The sequence below is a fragment of the Anser anser genome, assembly GCF_964211835.1.
Source record: "Anser anser genome assembly, chromosome: 2".
Lineage (NCBI taxonomy): Eukaryota > Metazoa > Chordata > Aves > Anseriformes > Anatidae > Anser > Anser anser.
Genome location: NC_139721.1, coordinates 50,463,122 through 50,483,443, shown reverse-complemented (window position 1 = coordinate 50,483,443; position 20,322 = coordinate 50,463,122). Strand labels below are relative to the sequence as shown.

General features: G+C 40.8%; 1 protein-coding gene across 1 annotated transcript; it reads right to left on the bottom strand.

The window, feature by feature from the left end:
* Positions 1-1,127: 1,127 nt before the first annotated feature.
* Positions 1,128-20,050, bottom strand: USP14 (ubiquitin specific peptidase 14). Its single transcript, XM_083821867.1, has 16 exons — positions 19,841-20,050; positions 17,902-18,047; positions 17,256-17,288; positions 15,286-15,390; positions 14,046-14,149; positions 11,706-11,764; positions 10,024-10,154; positions 9,655-9,735; positions 8,812-8,891; positions 7,201-7,315; positions 5,749-5,814; positions 5,442-5,534; positions 4,356-4,484; positions 2,817-2,877; positions 1,978-2,085; positions 1,128-1,845 (listed from the first exon to the last, which is right to left on the bottom strand). Exons 1-16 carry the CDS (start codon positions 19,854-19,856, stop codon positions 1,694-1,696), a joined length of 1,479 nt encoding a protein of 492 aa, XP_083677993.1. The 5' UTR covers positions 19,857-20,050; the 3' UTR covers positions 1,128-1,693.
* Positions 20,051-20,322: the final 272 nt, after the last annotated feature.

Sequence of the window (20,322 nt, the reverse complement as noted above, 5' to 3'; positions counted from 1 at the left end):
ACTGGGTCTCCCCATGCAGTAATGCCTCTGGCACGATACTGAACCTGGACAGACAAATACCTTATTCGTGAAGTGTTGTTTTGCTGTAAGGCTGTGGGGTTTTGGAGGGGTACAAGCTGTTCCAGGTAGTTGTATTAGTTCTTGCAAAAAAAAAAAAATCAAGATTTTTGTGATGTTGAGTTGTAGCTGGCTTACGACTTGGTTCGTGGCTATTTCGTGTAGAAATTTCTATCATTCAGTGAAATCTCTAATTACTGTTTGGAAAACTGTGTATCACAACCCTTTTCTCCGCAGCGTATTCTATTTCAGTTATTAAAGCATACCTGTGGACTTTCCATGGTGGTTACCTACCACCTCAGAGGCAAGTTCCTGGCTGCAGAGCCACTGACGAGAACTCTGTGGGGCTGCAGCCCCTTTTTAGATTTAACTTTATTAGGAATCTGATTGCGGGTGCTTCAGGCCAAGTCTGCACAGGCTGACAGAGCTAGGCTGTATGGTTTCCACCTGTCTCAGCTGCCTCCCTCTGTAAGTAAAAGGTAGCAAGGTACAAAATCCTCAGTTTTGCGTAAAGGTGCTAGACTAGTAATTGAGGTGCATTGGCATGCCTAACAACCACCTCTTACGGGCCAAGGCAGCATTTCTGCTCTTGGAAATGCAGGCTCCTGTTCCATCGCTGAAGTAAAATAATGTGGCTCCCATGACATGGGAAAAATGTGAGTTAAGGTAGCTATGTCTAGTGATTTGTTATAGAGTCTTAAGGTAGGAACCATAAGCTCTCAGGCCAGAGACTTTGGCACTGAGGTGTCCCCAGTTCAGGTTTGTTCCCTTTCCCTAACGTGGCAGCAGAACAGCCTCGTGTCATTTTCGTGCACAGAGCAGAGCAGATTTCCTCTGTGCCTGACACACACAGCTCAGGAAAAAAATGCAGCCTGCAGGGGTCTGACCCACCAGCAGGACTGACAGGAGACCCTTTGGGGAAAAGCTAGTGAATGTGTGTGGGGATCCCTCTCCTTGGTTCACGCCCCACGCTAGAGCTTAAAAAAAGAGTGGCTTTGCTACCTGCCTGCTTTAAGACATTCATCAGCGATGGCCCAAGAAGTGAAAACAAACACGTACTAACTACGCTATCCAGACATGAACTTGTTTTTAATGGAGACACATTGTTGATCACAATTTATTTCGAAGTCATGAAATGCCAGCAACAGAACAGACTGAATCAGCAGGTCAGGCTGGACAAATACTTGATTGTAGCCATGGTTGGTGGCTATGGGCAGCAGCACTGAGTTACGCAACGAGGCAACAGTTTTTCTTCCACCCTCCCGACACGGCTGCCGGGAAAGGCAAAGGATGGACAGCTGATGAACTGTATGAACCATGCAAGAGTAACAAATGTGAGAGTAGGTGTGTAATAAATACTTGATGACATTAGAGAGGAGGGAAGGGGGGGGGACTCATTAAAAAAAATTATTTTCTGCAAGACGTTAAAGCTATTTTAAGTTTTGTCACCACCACAGGGGGCAGCCCAGTCCAGCAGTGACTAATTGGTACATGGATCAGTTTTTAACCAATATCCCTCTTCATGTGAAAAGGTTTGAACAAATTTATGTATCCACTTGCTAAAGCTCTGGGGTTAAAGAAGTGATCAGTAATCAACATTTATTTCACACCTAGGCAGAATGACTAGAACTGAAGACTACTGTTCAGCTTCATCTTCAATTACTTCAATTCTGCGAGGCCCGTAGAGTAGAACGTAAGCTATATGCCAGTCTCCACCCCCAGATAACCTCAAAATGTCTTCAGGTGTAACGATGCTGACTTTGTCATCATCAAATTTAATCCACTCATCTGCAAGAAAAACAAGGGCATTATTCGTAATTTAGGCACGTAAAATTTAGGGCTGCTCAACAGCCCCTTAACTACCCTTCACAGCTTCCTCTTTTAAACTGCTATTCTATTTTACTTCGTTTTTATTTTTACCTTGTTTCCTTTTAACCCAAGAGACGTAATGCCCCGAGGAACTTGATCTGCCTTGATGTGTTAGCACTGCTTGCAGGTCGTAGTAGCCACAATTATTAGAACCAATATCTGAAGGAGAAGGGGAAAAAAAGCTGCGTTAAGTCTTACATGGAAGAACGTTTGCATTTTTAACAGCATGCAGACCTACAACATGTTAGCCGCAATGCCTAACAGCCATATTTACACAGCTACAGCGTTGTAGCTGTGTAAAACCCCATTTACAGCATGGTTCTAAATCCCTGTGAACTAAAAGCAGCAGCTTTGAGACAGGCTGTTCCCTGAAGGAACGGGGAATGGTGGGCATTTTCATGACATAAATCTGTATCCTGGATGCAGTGCAAATGCAGTAAGCCCAAAGCATTGAACAGATGATGTATGGTCAGTAAACGTGATACTTCTGGGCGGGCTCAGCCACTACGTCCTTTATGGATCAGCTGCTGCCTGCGTTCAGGACAAGCTTTACAAGTCCTCTTCAAGCATTTGCTTCCCTTTCAGCTTCCCACCCCCCACTGACAAGGAAGCTCACCAAACATCTGCACGTTACATGCTAATGTCTCTTAGGTGCATGTTTTCTATACATCAACTTGTCAGATGGATGGCAATCTCGTCAACTGAGTGGCATTTTAACTTGCCTAATCTTTCAGGTTCTTACATTTCTGTCACTTTCTGAAGATTAATATTCAAAGGCACTAGAAAAAACAAAATAAACAGGGTTCTCAAGTACTCCTACTATCAGGTTGACTTAAGCATGCGTTTGTGGGAAGTTACTTTAAAACAGCTACACCTTCCCCTATACTCACCATCAGGAAAAGAGAATGGTTCGTATTTAACTTCTTTCTGTGCACCATCACTTTTACTAGACTAGAAAATAGAATATACTGCATTAAAATGGAAATGCTTTGGAAAAAAAACTTTAGCACAATCCTAAATATTATCTCTACATTTATTTAAAAATGTTTCTAAACCTAAAAATTTTTATTCAACAGACCAGATTCTATTGAAACAGATTCTACTACAGTAATTCTAGCTGGACATCCAAAAAACTAACCTATAAAAGCAAATATGCGACCATTTTAGTGCATACTGCCCTGATGGTTCACCCACAAGATTTACAGTTTTGGAGCACCAAAGCAATTCTGCAATTTCACGATTTTATTCCTTGTTAGGGACTTGCTAGCAGCAGAAGCAGCAAGACAATACCAGACAAAGTACCGATACATTCTGTTTTAAAATAGCTCTCTCTTCTTGCTCCTAACCATGTAAAAAGAGATGCAAGCCTTGTTCAGGTATTTAAAACTGCCAAGAACGAGGCCAGGAAAACGCTAGCAAATATAATAATAAAAAGTCAGTTTTAGAATATGTAAGACAGGGTAGGAAATGAAGCCATCTACCAAAATTTTAGAGAGCAGTCTTTTAGCCCATTAGTCAGACAAGTACTTGCACAGCCCTTTCTTGTACAGCTGCTGAGCAGGGAGGGAAGAACTACCTGTAACTGCACTGAAGTGACCCACCAGCAAGCAGTGAGAGAATCACTTTGTGCAGCTCACAGAAAACATTTCTGTGTAACAACGGTAGGCAGAAACGCTACATTAATGCATTTTGAAACATAAAAAATGCAATAATTGTATGTATTCGATATCTACACATACATACATTCTGATGTACAAAACCAAACTGTACATGTTCTTTCCCAGGAACATTTGAATTCTCATGTCTGAAAAGCTCCAGAACCCTCATTTCCTTCAGAGGGAGTTTTTCCACAAGGGGAGGATTTTCCCAGATTTTTGGCTACCCAAACAGGCTCTCCATGTTCTATATGCAGTAATGCTCAGCACCAGTTTTGGCAGTAACATGACTATGAAGTACACAATCCTGCAAGTAGTTGCGTGGTTCTGTACCCTGCTCCTACGGACTCCAGAGTCAGAGTTTCCCTGATCTTCAGAAAAAAGCATTTTAAAGGGAAACAGTCAAACTCACTTGTTTCAAGCAGAACACTTTGAACACTGATAGCAATCAACTGATTAGTTGGTTAGCCCTAGTGTGTATAAACAAAGTAGCGTCAAGGTGCCATGCTCAAGTGTAACATGGAACTAAAACCTTTTTACTCCATCAGTAACATGATTCATTTCATCACTATGTAACTCCGATTAGAAAGAACATAAAAGGCTCAGATAAAGATCTTGCAGTGAACATGATCAAACAATCTGATTAGATTAAGAGAAGCTACAAAAAACATGTAACGCTTTGGCCCACAGTATCAATACTCAGATTTGTTTAAAAGCACTGCAGATTTATGGCATGTCTGAACAAACTGTCCATGAAAATGCCACAAGACTTACATTCTTTGGCTGCTGATTTACTTTTTTGTCCTCTAGATCTTTGAATTTTGATCGGTAAGAAACCATTTTTTCCTGAAGATCTGGCGTACACAGCTCATACACATCCAACATAAGAGGAAACTTAACATCCTAGGAAGTGAAAAGCACAAATATTATTAGCATAATTTAGTATTCCACATTGTAGTGTTCTCCCACAGGATACCAAGTCACCAAGTCCCATTAACTGCAACTCATATTTATGACAGCTTGATCTACTTTAGTGTGTAGAATAACTTTTGCGGATAGTACTCACATAAAGGACTACAGTACTTTCCACAGCAGCATGTCTCATTTGGTATAAACAAACCCTAAATTGCTACAGACATCCACATCTACACATACATAAATATTTAGATTCTTTTTGGATAGCTGCCATACTTTTGCACTAGGGAAATCCTATGCAGGTCTAAGGAAAGAAACGTGTGTAGATTGTACATTTGCAGAAAATGTCTACGTGTTATCTGAACAACCTTCTATACTGGCTACCACGTGCCTTCAATCCCCATTGCCTTGCTCGTCATGGGAAGAGCGGGCATCATCTACCCCGCTGCTCCCTGGGAAGCCTGGGAGTCTAACAGCCAAGGCCAACAGGAAGCACAACGGGAACATTCAGCTGCCTGCAACTGGTTCTTGCACTTGGCAATCAGAAAACCCAGACAACTAAGACAGGAAGAGTTTGTTAGCAAAAGCATTTTCTCATCAAATTTAGATCACTATTCAATGACTGAAAGCACGGCCCTCTCCTTAATTAAATGTTCTCCTCTGAAACACTGGTGAGAGAGGTAAAAAATCCTAATGGCACTGGAGCAAATTCATTTCTGTCCCTTACTTCCCCCTTCCCCCGGTCTGTTTTGGTAGCACAGTTCGCCACATACCATCACAACTGGGAACAAAGCTGCTTTGTCTCAAACAATGCAGTTACCCTGGTAATATTTTAAGTAATTAAAAAATAATCTTCAAGCAATTCAGTAGGTAATTTGCCAGTATAAATCATCTACCTATGATGAAAAGCATAAAGAATTAAACTTTACTACACAGAAAACTTACCTTAAGAACTTTGGCATTCACAGATTCTTTCTCTTTGTAAAAAAATCTAACCATCTGAATAGTCAGGTACGCAGGCAAACGACTAATTTTAGACTAAAAAAAAAGTTTAGAAGACACTGTTACTTCAGATATTCACAGATCATTTATACCTTATACACTGCTCATCCTAAATTATAAGGTATTGTAGGAACATACTTGCACATCAAGGACTTAAACAAGCCCTCCCATCTTGTAGCTCTATATAGCAGTGTATGTACTCTACCATCATGTGCTGTATCATAGAGAGAGCAACAGAAGAACCACTCACGGATTTGATATAGAGTGCATTTCTCTGCAAAGTCGGAGAGAGTTTAGTGATTTCCTCTTGAAGACGCTGTTCAAAAAAATAACAGACACACTTATCATAAAACACGTAGCTTAAAGCATGACATACATAAACAAACTAACTAAATCTTATTCTGCCCATCTATTCTGTTGCTATCAGCCACTATATCATTAGGAATTTTGAAATTCCTTGACACGATGGCCACGGCCATTCATTTGTTCAGCTCCACGTCCATCATTCATGAGACCTAACACCACTACGCTTCTCTCTGCAGAAAACTGTATTTTGCAAAATGTGGTTCTCTTGCAGCTTAAGAATCTGGATTTGGTTATGAACGCGTCCTGCCATGCCTGGAACACAACGAAAGAGAATTGTGAAGTTTCCTATGGCATGAATATTTGCACAGTTTTTAACTGTCGGTCTAAAGTAGACAGAGCTGTATATTTAAGGAGATAGGTGGTGATACTCTGCTTCCAGGGCCTTTTCCAAAATCAGGGAAAGACTGACCTGGTTGTCAGTGGTGGGACTCTTTGTGGCTACAGGTAATCTAGCATAAGAATTCTACAAGACGTTTTTGGCCTGAAAGTGAGGTTTCTTTTTTCATAATCTTTATAGATAGTTAATGCTTACAGATTATTTTAGTTTTCCTTCTAAATTCTGTCCAAAAAAAAAAAAATGAAAAGCAGGTACAAAGATTATCTGAGAACCATGCAACTTGGTCCAACCCTGTGCAAACCAAATCACTGCTTCCAGCCTTACTCTTACACAAACACTCTGTAGGAGCAGTTACTACAAAGTTTTGTAGTAGATCGTCTCCTTGCTCCTTCAAATTCTCCAAAAAAAATAAAAAAGCTTACAAGTATATACAAATGCACACGCAGACTACCTTAAGAAGTCCTATTTAAATAAAGAGCTTACAGATGACGTTGTTTAATGGAAAATTACCCCAACTCCCCAGTCTGCAAAACTGAAATCAAGTTTAGTTGTTCCATTACCTGTTTTGTTTGTTGTCTTTCCCTCTTCAAACACAGCAATCAAAATACTCCCCTGTCTTAAAACTGACTTTTGGAGAACCATTTACGGCATGCTTAATTCGTGATACTGCTCACTCTAAAGTCTAATTTGTGTAAAGTGTAAAAAACAATTGTTCATCTGGCTTACAAGGAATAAATTGGCTTGCGTTTGGATACCTGCATGAGGGAGACCAGATCAGGATCCAAAAAAAAAAAAGTCTCTGAGGTCTGCTTTATATTAACGTATAATTCACGTTCACTTCCATCCACACAACAACCCCAAAAAATCTTGGAACTCAGTAAAGCCTGGACAGCAGATGTGAATTCCAAGTCAGGCATAAATGAAAAAAGAAAAAAAAACATCGCTGCAAAAAACAGGCCATTTAGAATTTCAGTTAAATAGAAAGCTGTAATGACTTACCAATTTTAGTCCTGTAAACAGATATTTCACTTCTTGATTGATAAAGCAGCTAAGCTGAAGCTGATTCTCCTTTCCTTTAGTTACTTCCTCTTCTTCAGCTTCCGTACATTTCATGCTTCCCAAAATTAAGGAAAACCACCAAGAGCTGAACTACTGCTCTAGCGCAAACAACATGCTGAATGGCACAGTAATTTAAATACGACAATCCTGTGCTTGTGCACCACAGCACTTTTACTTCTACCAGTATAAAAATGAAGGTTTGAAACAGACATTCCTTCTGACCAGTCTGTTCCTTCGTGCCTAACGACAAGCGACAGCAGAGGCAGGCAACATATCAAAGTTCTCAATCAAAGTAAGTTCTCAATCACTACCTAAGCTTCCAAGGACTGCTTTTTTCTTTTTTTTCCCGTCCCCCCGCAGGTCACAGATCATACTAGCTAGCTGCCAGTATCAAGTCCTGAAGCCCTTCTGTAATATTATTAATTATAAACAACTTCTACTCCTGCTGCTGGCCTGACTTCCCATTTCTTTAACTCTGCACGACCTCCTTTCTCTGCCTCGCATGTGTCCTCTTCACTGAAATGAAGCCCATTTCTTCCTTATTTTCTACATGTTCTTCTAACCATTCCATCCAACCTTTATTCATACTGCCAACTGTTTTCTTTCATCCACTCCCTTTTACTGAGATATTTTTCTGACTGCTCCGAATGCACCTATTCTACAAATGTTGCTGCCTTAATAACACTTTTCAGGCTTTTAACACAGCTTTTCTACCAAGTCCTTTTCTCCCGCCATTCCTCTGAGCTACTCACTCTGCTCCTCCCAGCTACTTCTGGGATAACAAACAGTATGGGACAGGGAAAGAGAGATGCATGACACACCTTAAAAAAAAGAAAAAAAAAGGACTTCACTTTTCATTGCTACCAGCCTATGAGATACAGTACCTCATCTTAGGGGACGCTTCCTTATTTCAAAAGAGCAAAGTTCACAGTATAAATCTTTCTGAAAAGTGATGGTGAGTTTAATCAGGGACAGGATTTCGGGAGGGAGAAGAGTAATTGCTTGGCATGATACACATGCTACAAGTGGCCTTCTGCTTTTTGTTCTCGCTGTAAAAAAAGCTACTAGGAAGTTGTGAGCTGAATTAACATCTTAATTTTTAATAATTATGTATCTAATTTATGTCTTATGAAACCAATCTCATATCAAGTCATCATTTGTCTATGCTTAGTATGCCAAAATGATCAGCAACACTCGCTTACAAGCCAAAAAAATGCTATTTAGGCAGGTAATTACTTTTATTTGGACGAAGCGTCTCAGCACCCCTGAAGCAGGTAACTGGAAATATTTCCTGGGGAGGAAGTATGGTATTTAAACTCAGTGGTTTTTTTCCTGTACATTTCCATTACTTTTCTTCCTCCTCTCTCAAAGTACATGGAAACTTAATTTTAACTGCTGTGTACTCCTACAACACATCATTCCCTCTTTTACCCAACAAGCATCTTTATTTTCTGCGCTGTTCTGGATGATGTTTTTCATCCTCCCTGCATGCAATTACCGAAGCACAAAATTGTTGCCATTCTTTATGCCTTGCCTTAGTGTTTAGGATACGCTGTTTCAAATTCAATGCTGAAGAACTGATCAATTAAGCTCTTCTTTTTAGAAGTTGTTGCTGCAGCTCCAGAATCTGTCTGTAAAACAAATTCTCTTATGATGCAACTTTAAATAGCAGGTAAAGCCAGTTGTCTTCACAGACAAAATAACCCCATTTATTTAAAGTCTTTGAAGCCTTTTCCTTCACCTTTCAACAGGTGCATTTTCTCCTAGTCGATCTCCTCATGCAGCGTAAAAGTTGTAAGACAAACGCATTTATAGCTCTGCTGTTAAAGCCTATCAACAAGACTTCAATCAAGAAGGGCCACCCACTAGGTTAAATCTGTCTTAAATTTCAGAGCAGTCTATCAGATTTATGCTACTGCCAAGACTGTTCAGAAACAGTTTGCAGAGAAAAGAGAGTCAGTCTGATAAAGCCTTGGGAAAAACTAAGTAATTTCTGAGCAGGTTCATTAAGTTACTTTGCAGTGTAGAACAGCATTCTTGTAGCTAAGAATGCTGTAGCACAAAGATGTTTCTTCAGACAAAAACTGCTCCTATACGCTACATTCACGGGTTACCAGGGCCAGTCGCTGCATAGTCAGACTCACTACCACCCTCGTCCAAAACACGCCCTAGCAGGTCCAAATGGAAAGTATTCCTGAAGTATTCTTCCACAGCAGAGCTGACATAATACAGATAGCAATATGCTGATCAGACATACCAGAAAATAATTTCACTTCCTGGACTACAGACACATGTTAAAGAACTCAGAGAAGAGATGACTCTTAACAAAAACGGACATGAAGTGCAGGTAAAATATTATAAATCCTAACTCCAGTAGAGTAAGACTACAATTACCTCCATCACTGCATCACCTTCTATGCCTTCCAGCTTCTGCTGCAGTACCCTCATCATCTGCACCCAGCACTCATTGGCATCCTAGGACAGCAACACAACGTTACACGTGACTAGCGGCAGAATGATTGAATAAATAGTATTAAAACCATCCATCTACGCACTGTAAAACAAAACGTAAAGATTCCTTAACTAAGAATTTATCCCTATTCCAGCATACGTTTTCAGAGCTGGATTACATTCAACTTTTCTAGAGAGTACAAAAGCACAGTGGGATAAATTATTTTAACAGCAGGAAAATGTTAACGCATCTGTGCTCTTGACTTCCAACATAATACAGAATTTTCAAACAAGCTAATAATCGCTCTTTACCTGTTGAAGGTACTGTCCTTGATCCCCTTTCTCTGCAAACTGTGGGAAGGCCATATGTAAAAACTGCAGAAGAATGATAGGCGGGATACTGGAGGAAGTTTTATCCATGGAATCAAACAAGTCTCTAAGAGCTTGAAAAAAAGTGAATATTGTGAGAAGTGGAAAAACAATTAAAACATGTCAGGTCTAAAAATAACAGTATTATGACAGCAATATTTAAAGATCGATCATTTAACAGTGTCCAATTTGATCTTTCCAAAACAGGGTGAAATTTTCCAGGTGGAATAACAGGTGCATCTAAGATCTCATTTATGAACATGACTTTGCAAGTGTAAAGATGACAATTCTGAGTTTGGCACATAGTGCCTTGTCTTTCCTGGCTGCTAAAAGAAAAACATTTTTGAACAGTTCAGATTTCACCTGAAACTCAACTGAGGAACAACATTTTCACAGTAGGACAACACCTGGAGAAACCAGAAGGCGTTCACAATCTATACTCTAGAGCAGCTCAAGTTTCACCAACTACTCAAAACCAAAATACATTTTCCCCAACTAAAATATCTGGAAAGCACTCGTGCTTTATTTAACACCCAGGAAAACAAGTATGCGTGTGCATATGTGCAGATAGTTCCTAACTACATGTAGTTCCATGAATGATACCAGTTGCATGACAATACACAGGGCTTTCTTTTTGGCTCCCAGCACCAGAGTTGCCTAAGATTTACTCAGATCTTAAACTACTACGACTCCTACAAAAGCACAGTTGTCATCTTAAAAAGAAAATAAGGGACAAAGTAAAGGCAGTGGAAAGGGAGGGGCAGGCGTGGTTGTATAGAGTAACCATTGAACTTACCACCCCAAAATTCGATCAGCAGGCATACCCACAAACTGGACCTTTCCTTCCTTATATTGTTTTGTTTTTCCTTAAATGGACTGGTAGAAATCCCAGTGTCCTGGCCCAGCATCTTAGTGGGGCAATGAAATAGAGTGAAAAAAGAAAAAGTGGACAAATAGTACCCTTGTTCAAGTGTAAGGGGTCTAACTAGAATTCTAGTTAGAACATGGAGGTAAGGGGCCATGGTGAGTTCCCACAGTGTGAGCACCCAGATTGACACAGTAAAGAGTAACTTTCCTTTTGCAGATACTACTTTGTTTCAGTTATGAAATCTGGATCAGCCGGGTAAAGGCTAAGACTACTGATAAAGCATCAGCTACCACCTAACAGTAATGCTCAGCCAATAAAACATTAAAAAATATCAGTGGGATATACATGCTAGGGGTGCCTTGTTAGCCTACAGCTGCTCACTGAAATATCTCTACACGAAACGATCAAATCAGCAGATGGACACAGTCTGCTTTGGAAATTTCCAATAACCTTATGCCTACATGCAAAACAGTAATAGATATGAACGCTTTATATCTAAGCCTAGCTAACGTTTGAATATATTTCTCCTAGTGTGCAACTACATAGCATGCAGCGATGTTAGTTTTGCAGCCACGGTCTCTCTAACCTTTAAAGATACTGAGTAAAGAGGAAAACGAGCTCTCGAGTGCTAGATCTGAAATTCCTAAGGCATATGCACAAAAGAAACATACACAGAGCTCTAACTGCGATTTTCACCTCTAGTTAGCAGGAAATCACACACTAGCCTAACAGCCTATGTTTTTCTCTAAACACCAACCTGCAGTAATGTACTGAGCAGAGGCCATTTCTCCTGAAGCTCTTAAGGCACCACCATACCTAGAAGAGAAGAAAAACAATTTGTACGTAGTCACACTCAATCACAAAGAGCATTCAAGTTTTTAAATCAAAGCAGGTGGCAGCCAGATTTATACAAATCTATCAAAATAACTCAATCAGTAAAATGGAAGTAATGGAAGAAAAGACTTACTCAAACCAAAGTCTCGGTTACTCTGCAAGCAATGCACGGAAGCGCTGGCACACGGAAAATTAGCATCCTTGAGAATATGTAAATGCTACTTCCCCAATCCATTTGCCTCAAAGAGGCAATCTATTTTTAAAGAAACTGAGAAAAAGCCTGAATAGAAGCTACCTGATTTCTGAAACATTTGCCACAGCTGCTTTAGATGCATGGAAAAAAAAACTTCAAGGATAGATGGCAGATAAAACGCACAGAGATGGAGAGCAGTCTTCCTCCTTCCACAGCAGAAGGTAGAACAGCGAGAGGTGACACATTTTCCGCACTGGAAAACCATGCGAGTCTTCCCACACTACCAGAACCTACTACTCCTCTTTAAACGATTCCTTAATTTACCACCCGCACGAGGAACAGATGGCTTTCTCAAAGGATCTCCAGATCCTCAAAGAATTTCTGAAGTTTTGACAAATGTGAAGGCCAACTAATAACTAGACTAGCCCGTTTCAGAAACGACATTAAATCACAACATAACAGCACTTTTTTGTAAAAATCCTGCATATTTGAGTAGTTGTCAGGGAAAAGCATGCAGTTTCATGATTCTATTCCCTTACAGGAGAACGTATTGTTTCTTCTGATAATGCCAAGGGGCCTTCAAGCAAAAGGAGGGTGCATTCTGGTGCAATCTCAGACTGAACTTTAAAAATTCTCCTCATCGCCAGATGATGAGCAGGAAGCTTGCCTCCTGTCATGCTACAAAAATGGGAATACCCTTGCAGAGATCAACTGAGCGGACGATGAAAAATGAAGCCATACTAATAAGTTTTCTCGTTTAAGACCATTCACCTCTCTCCCACTGCCATATACCCTTCCATACCGTTATTGAGCAGAGGAGGCCAAATAAAGGCCAACTCTCTGGTGGCAAACAGAGCAGGGATCTACAGACCCTGACTTCCCACAGACAAAAAGGCCACATCTTGTACTGCAATCTGCCAGCTTTATAGGGTACACTATGGCATTTGGTACGTTACATTTGTCAAACACTCTGATTCAGTGTAGTATCACACAGAAATAAACAGACTTTTCTAAAACGACAACACCAAAAAGCAAGAAAAACGTTTAAAACAAAGTTCCCCTACTTCACAAATAGTTCCCAGTGCTAAATAGTCGAGGTTCCCTTGCTAATAGAGCAAATTTAAGTACTTGAATAATTAGTGTTTATTCTGATTATTATAGAACATCCAGTTAAATACCAAAGTACCAAGAAAGCATTGCATTTTAAAGAAATTAATTTAACCAAGACAGCAAAGTTCTACCTAATCCTCACAATCTTTAAATACTGATGGTTCTTTAATTATAATTCATCTGGAGGACAAATCCAGGCTGATACTGCCAAATATTCTTTCTTAATCTGATCTTTATAATTCTCCCAAGAGTTTCTTGTAGATTCCTCACCAAAAAATAAAATCATTTACACATTTTAGTTCAGAATCACACAAAAATAAGTCAGAAAAGTTACTTTACAGTCAAAACTAAGATAATAGATTCTTATAGACATGGCTTCTGTTCCCTACACATCTACATCACACAAACTCCAGCTTCTTCCAGTTTGCTGCCACAGTAATACCCACGGATCCATCACAAAGCTTCCTGTTTCATCTCCAAGTACCAAAAGGTCAACAGTGTTGGAATTTTATATTATAAAACTGAAAACACATTATTCAACAAAGCCATTAAAATATATATGATGTGTTCTTCAAAGGAACAGGACTCCCACACAATCCTCTCATACAAAACAAGGCCATATGAACAAACACAGAAGAGAGGGTTCAGAGTTCAGCAGGCTTGTTTAAGCGTTTTAAACAAGTCTTTGCAAGAGTTATTTTTTAGCTAGGCAAACCTCATTCTCTCCATTAAAAGCCAGTTCCAAAAAAACACACAGTCCTAAGTCTTTTTTTTTAAGAGCATAGCCTAGCAAAGCCATAGGATAAACTTTAATTAATCATTAGGTTAATCCTTAATAGATTTTAAGAAAAACTTATTGTTATGATAATCCAAAGCAGGCATTTTGCGGAAGTCTTCTTAGCACTATTTCCTAAGCTAAAGAAAACATTCTAGTCATGGTATTTTTACACCGAATCCTACCTTTTAAGGGCCTCTTTCACTTCTGGCACAGAGCGGATACACTGAACTGTAGCATTCATGTAGCAAGTGTTGCCAAGGTTTGTCAATCCACATGGTAATTCCATCTACCAAAAAATTTACAAGGGTGCTTAAAGGTCTGACAGAGATGTGTAACCATTTTTTCACAAATGCTATAAATTGACATCAACTTGCAAGAAAATGAATGATCAGAGAAGCACAAAACCTGGAATACTGGAGTTTTCCTGAGCCATTTTCTTATTATATTAATCTATTTCACAATTTGTTGCTTTTAGAGGACAACCAGGAACACTGTGGTTTTTTTCTGTGCATGTTTATTTTAACGAGAATATTCTTCAAGTATGGAAGTCATTTAGAAAGTTCATTTATGATCTAATTCAAATTCTGTCCTTAGAATTCTACTTCCATCAAATTTCCACAAATACTTTTGTGAGCCACACTGATGTTTTAATTAAAATCAGTTTTCAGTAGAACCCTGAACGGGATAAAGTTCATAGCTAGAAACAAAAGCATTATTTGAATCCTTCTCCAGAAGTCGGCAACAGATTTGATCTTTTTACACAACTTGGGAATTTCTAAAGTTCTGACAAATGTGAAGGCCAACTAATAATTAAACTAACCAGTTTCAGAAACAACCATAGATCACAACATAATAGCACTTTTTTGTTTCTTTGTTTTGTAAAAATCCTGCATATTTGAGCAGTTGTCAGGGAAAAGCAGTTTAATGGTTCTATTCCCAGAAGGGAAAACGTATCTTCTAATCCAACGTCAAAACTATCTTCATTTTGGAAAGAAAAGTTTACCTAATATAATACTACTAGCAAGAACAAACAAAACCACAAACCAACCGTGTTTTCCCTTCACAGATACAAAGAAGGCAGGAAACAATTTGCACATCTAACAGCTCTTATTCAGGTAGAGTTCTGGACACCAGTACAGCAAGGGTAATAGAAAATTTGTCTTCAAAAGCATCAGTGATGCTATTTTTAAGTGTGCAGTTTAGTAAATTATCTGAAGAAAAAATAGCCTTAGTTATTTGACTTTTAAAATATGTTCCAGACTTCCATCGCTGGGTCATCAATGTAAATTTTGTCTTTAAGAAGCTATAAATACTCAACAAAAGAATTACCATTTTAAAATGTACTTTTAAGCAACTACAAGTTCTTAAAAACTAGTAGTTTTTCAGAGGTTTACAAGAAACTGAAGCTGAGAACATGCTTACAGCTGAAGCCAACTGCTCCTCTGTCATGTCTTCTACAAAGACAGGTCGAGCAATGGGCTCCTCTGGGAGTGCATCTGCAGAACCCATCATTAGTAAGGTCATCCCCTTGAAAGACAGTAAAAACAGTAATAAATATTTAAGCTCAGTTATTTCCTTTAAAAAAATCATTAAGGTCTTAACATATTTCATGTATTTCCCCAAAGACAAACTAGATCTTTCTCTTAGTTTACAGAGCTGACATGGTACTGTTTCTTATGGGTATATATCCCTAGAAAATAAAGAAAAAAACAACCCAGTCTCTCAATCTCTCTCAAAAACGGCTGTAGTTTTCTAATTATCTGAAAAGCAGTTAATGAGAACAATTCCATAGCACTATCTTTGTTAGACATTTCCACTGAGTCTGGCAAGCTTGCCAGCAGCTGACAACTCCAGATTCCAATCAGGACGGAATTAAACGATCGCGGAGTAACCAGAAAGTTAAGCGTTCAAAAAGGTCCCTTTCTGATGGACCACTGGAGATCAAGCATCTTGAAGACTTCAGTGCAATTATTCTCCTTTCCCTTCACAAGGGAAGGACAACTGAGCAGCTGACTTCCAATTTAAAAGAACTGAAAAGAATCTTTGAGATTCTCAGTCAAATATGTCTAAAGATCTCAAATTCCGAATTCTCTGAACAATAAAAGATTTCCTCATCTTATCCAAGAGTCTGGGGAAACATTTCAGATGTCCGTTGGTGAAAATTAGTATTCTGACAATACTAATTCGGATTTTTTTTTTTTTCACCTGGAAAACAAGTGGGAAAGACATCCTTTGGTCTGGCACATTCTGAGGATGTTAAACTGATCAGTCAGTTTAGGCATGAGGACAACATAACATTCAGGGGGAAAAAAATCTTGTTACCATGTCTGCTGGACTATTAGAAGGAAAAGGAGTCTGTCAGCATTCAACAGGGATACAGCTATACATCAAAGGGAGAGAAAAGGGCTATCTGCAGGCCCTGCAAAATAAGGTGCTAAAGAGAAGGATGGGCAACAGAAAGGACAGAAACTGCTTTCACAGTGTAAATAAATCCCTAGAAGTTATATAAAACACTGTTAAATAAGGCAGCTATAAGCGTAACAGTATGCAGAAAAGGACAAGAATATTACGTACTGGAGTTTTTGCTTAATGACTGCTACACTAGCTGCAACTTATTGCTACAGGCTGCTAAGAGCTGCTCAGGAACTAATAATGAGGGTAAGAGTCACGCTACCTTACTCAATCTGCTCAATAAAGAACTGGAGTAAAACCTGTACCAAACAGACGTTACAACATACCTACAGAAATGAAAATGATCAAAAACATAGAAAAATCTTTGTGGTTCCCTGTTACAATATTATATAGGTAAGAAACACAAGAATGGTCACTTTTTGTTCTCGTTTTAAACGAATTCAAAGGTGGGAATAAGCATCGTTGGTGGCTTTCTTTTTCAAGAACAACTGTCTAGTGTAAGAGATGAATTTCTGTGGGTTGTTAAAAAAGGAAATAGGCAGAGCAGTAGCTTCAGCATTCCTAACGCAAGGATTCTACATGCTGGGGACGTACAAGCACAGTGGACCGCAGCCAGGTTCACAAATTCTCTTAAATAACATCGCTTATTATCATGGTCACAGACAGACTACACAGAAGGCCCACTCATCTGACCCAGCACGTTTCTTGGAAGAAGGAAAGATACTCCAAGTAATTCGCAAAGATGGTGTCATTTCTCTGCTGATGCTAATTTTTTTTTTTTTTATTTTTTACAAATCAACAGTAAGGACTTAGTAAGAACGCTTAGCTGTGGCAACTCTCTAATCACTTTTCATCAAGGCCTGATTTTTAAGAAAGAATACCCGCTAAGACAGAATTCATACAGAAACGAGAATTTTACATTTTACTAGTTTGAGTTTTATTTTGGCATTTAAAGAATTCAGTTATTCCTTAGAACTTACATTTTTTATTTTTAAGTTTCCCCAGTCATCATCCTGTATTTGAAATGAAATAAAAGAGAAGTTAATCATTTTCCACCAAAAGACAAGCATTTTCAGTAATATTAATCACGTATTTCTAAACATACAACTATGCTTCATCCAAAATTCCAAAATATAAACGATTTACACATCAAGTCTTGTCTGACTAAAATACAAAGCAACCAAACCATCTTTTAAATACAGCTCTTCATCTACTCTTCAATGCTGTTTAGCTGTAAACGTATTTTCTAAGAACGCTGTCTATATTGCATTGCACTGAGGCAAGTCTCCAGCACATAAGTACCAGAGAAGCATTTCTTAAACAAACCAAAAAGCAAAAAGTTGCATTCAGATCCCGAACATTAAAAAGGAACAAAAAAACCTCCCCACCAAGCCGAGCAGATTTTGGGGCAAACGAGACAAAAAGTGTTTTAAAACAGCAGTACCTCCCAGTCATTTAGCAAGAAACTTTTGCTAATATTTTCTAGTAGGAATGCAATGAATCACAGAGTATTTCCGAAAAGTATACTCAGTATACAAAGACAGATCTTCTACGGAAACACTCAAAAATATTGTTAATTACGTTAACAGTGCAATAAAGAAATCATACAGAAAAAAAGATTTCTACCTTCAGAGTTCCTCCTTTAACCATCACCTTCTGTCTAGCTGGCTGAACTCCAGTCAGTGCGAATAACTGGGCTTTGAAGACCATTGGAGGTTCGTCAGTGTTCAGCTCCACACCATCGAATTTCTCTTTTCCCCATTTCACATTAACTGCAAACAGAAGTATTTTGAAACTAGATTATTTCTTAATATAAAAGAACGTAATTACCAAGATTGAGCCACTGTTTCCAATTTTGGACTTTACACCCTCTCAAAACGTTAGTTTTCAACTCTAAAATCTGTCGATAACCAAGCTAGGGGCCTCTTTTAGTAAAGGCATCCCTACAAAGCAACTATAAGCGACATGTATACTGAGAGCCTTAGCAAACATGTATGAGAGAATGGGAAATACTTCAGGCAAGCCTCCACCGTGCAGTTACAAAGTTCACCCTTCCAATCTCATGGCACTGTCCATCGCAAACAAATTTCTCTAGAAGCTCAGATGTGCTTTCGGTTAAGCTTCCCATCCTCCTTCGGCGGCAAACACGTCGCGCCCTTTAAAAGCCAAGCTTTGAGAGCCACAGCTTCGGCTACGAGTGTTGGTCTTGTACCGTGACATGAGGTGGTAAGCACGCGCTGAGCCAAGCCCCGCACCGCGGCACGCCTCCTGCTGCCCCTTAACGCGACGTTAACCTGGCAGCGCCACTGCCAAGGCAGCCACTGCTATTGCCTCCCTCAGCTTGGGCAGCACGCACAAACAACGGACCCGCACCAAACACGGGCAGTAGCCTCACACAGGCTGCAGCTCCCAAAGCCCCGGCCCCAGTATGGGTATAGGGCTGGAATTAAGAATTGGTGTGATGTTGGGTCACACAAGTGGAGCTCGCAATGCTGGAAACGGGATTGCTGGCAGAAACATTAGGGGCAGCGACACAAAGGCACAGTATTTTGCTTTGGTAAGGCTAGCACTGCCAATGTGTGACAGAAACGCCTGGAATAGATTGGGTGTTTTAGAGAACAGTTGTGCTTCTTTGATCACTCCTAATCCATCACTCTCAACATGTACAGAAATCTACTTTAGCATGCGGTGGTTTTGCTGAAAGTCTGCAAAATACAGCACACGATAATATCCTATGTGCATGGCAAGCAGCCAAAATACCATGTTTTGAGAGACTCCTATCCTTCTGCCTACCTGTGCATCCCTTTTAAGTAAACCTACTATCGCAACTCCACATTTCTTTCATCATCAAACTCTTTGGGTTGCGATTTTAAAAAAAAACTTTGAAAATGGTGTAGATTTCAGATATACACAGGGCTTGTGATGGGTAATAAGGAAGAATAAACAAGACTTGCCATAAGTTATTAGCCTACGCAGCATCTCAACGACAGACTTTTAGGTATCCCTAGCAGAAAGCACCATCTCATTCTCACAGCCTGCTGGTTTGTGTTTTTTTTTAAATATAAATAATACCTATTATTTTGTATACGTAAGATTTACCAAACACAAGACTCTTCCCATTTCCTGGGAAGAGAACCCAGTCGCTGCACAGGCCAGCCTGACACGGGCTTTGAGGTCCTGCGGTTTTGAACAGCCATGCGCCCACCCCCGAGCGCCCAGAATCCCCGAATATGCAGAGCTGGAAGGGACCCACAAGGTTCATCGCGTCCAACTCCTGGCTGCACACGGGTGTACCCAGAAATCAGAACTCGGGCCACGCGACTGAGAGCACAGCCCAACGGAGGCTCTCATCCCGCAGCCTCCCCTACAAACTTTCCCTGCGGAAGGGAGGGACGCGACCCAGTTCACCGACCCTTTACCTTCCGCTTTTAACCCGGAGAAGCCCGGGGGGGCTCAGCCGCGGCTCCCACACGCGGCAGGCCGGCGATACCCGTGGGCACGGCCCGGCCGGGCGCTGCCTCTCGGCGGCCGGGCCGCTCCCCCCCCCGCCCCGGGGCCGGCTCACCTGAGAAGAGCGGCATGGCGGCGGCGCGGCGGCCCGCGGGGCACGGGGGGCGTGAGGGCGGGCGGGCGGGCGGGTGATGGCGGCCGGGGCCGGGTGGGTGACCGGGTCCGTTCGGCGGCGGCGCCCCGCCGGGCCGTGAGCCACGCCGCCCCCGGGATGACGCTGCGGAAAGGCGGCGGGCTGCGTGCGCACCAGCGGAAGGGCGGCGCCGTCATGGCGGAGCAGCCGCCCTGAGGGCCGTAGCGGCCGCCCGCCCGTGTGGGGAAGCCGCCCCGGCACCCCCCGAGGGTGGGCGTGAGGGGGAGCGCTTCTGCCTCGGCGTGGGGGGGGAGCCAGCTCGCTGCCCGCCGGCTCAAAACGGGCGGGCGCACGGGTGGCGGATCTAATTCGTTAATAAAATTGGAAAAAAAAAATAGTGATTTCGAGCAAACTGAGCGCGGAGCCACCGCGAAATGCGTCTGGGAAGGGTTGGTTCCCCGAAG

What these genes read in the sequence shown, in the direction of transcription:
- USP14 (XM_083821867.1), bottom strand. An exon ending in GAAACTTAAAAATAAAAAAT is followed by an intron (nt 15,391 to 17,255) that starts GTAAGTTCTAAG and finishes CTGTCTTTCAAG; the next exon opens with GGGATGACCTTACTAATGAT. An exon ending in AAGGACAGTACCTTCAACAG is followed by an intron (nt 9,736 to 10,023) that starts GTAAAGAGCGAT and finishes TTGCTGTCCTAG; the next exon opens with GATGCCAATGAGTGCTGGGT.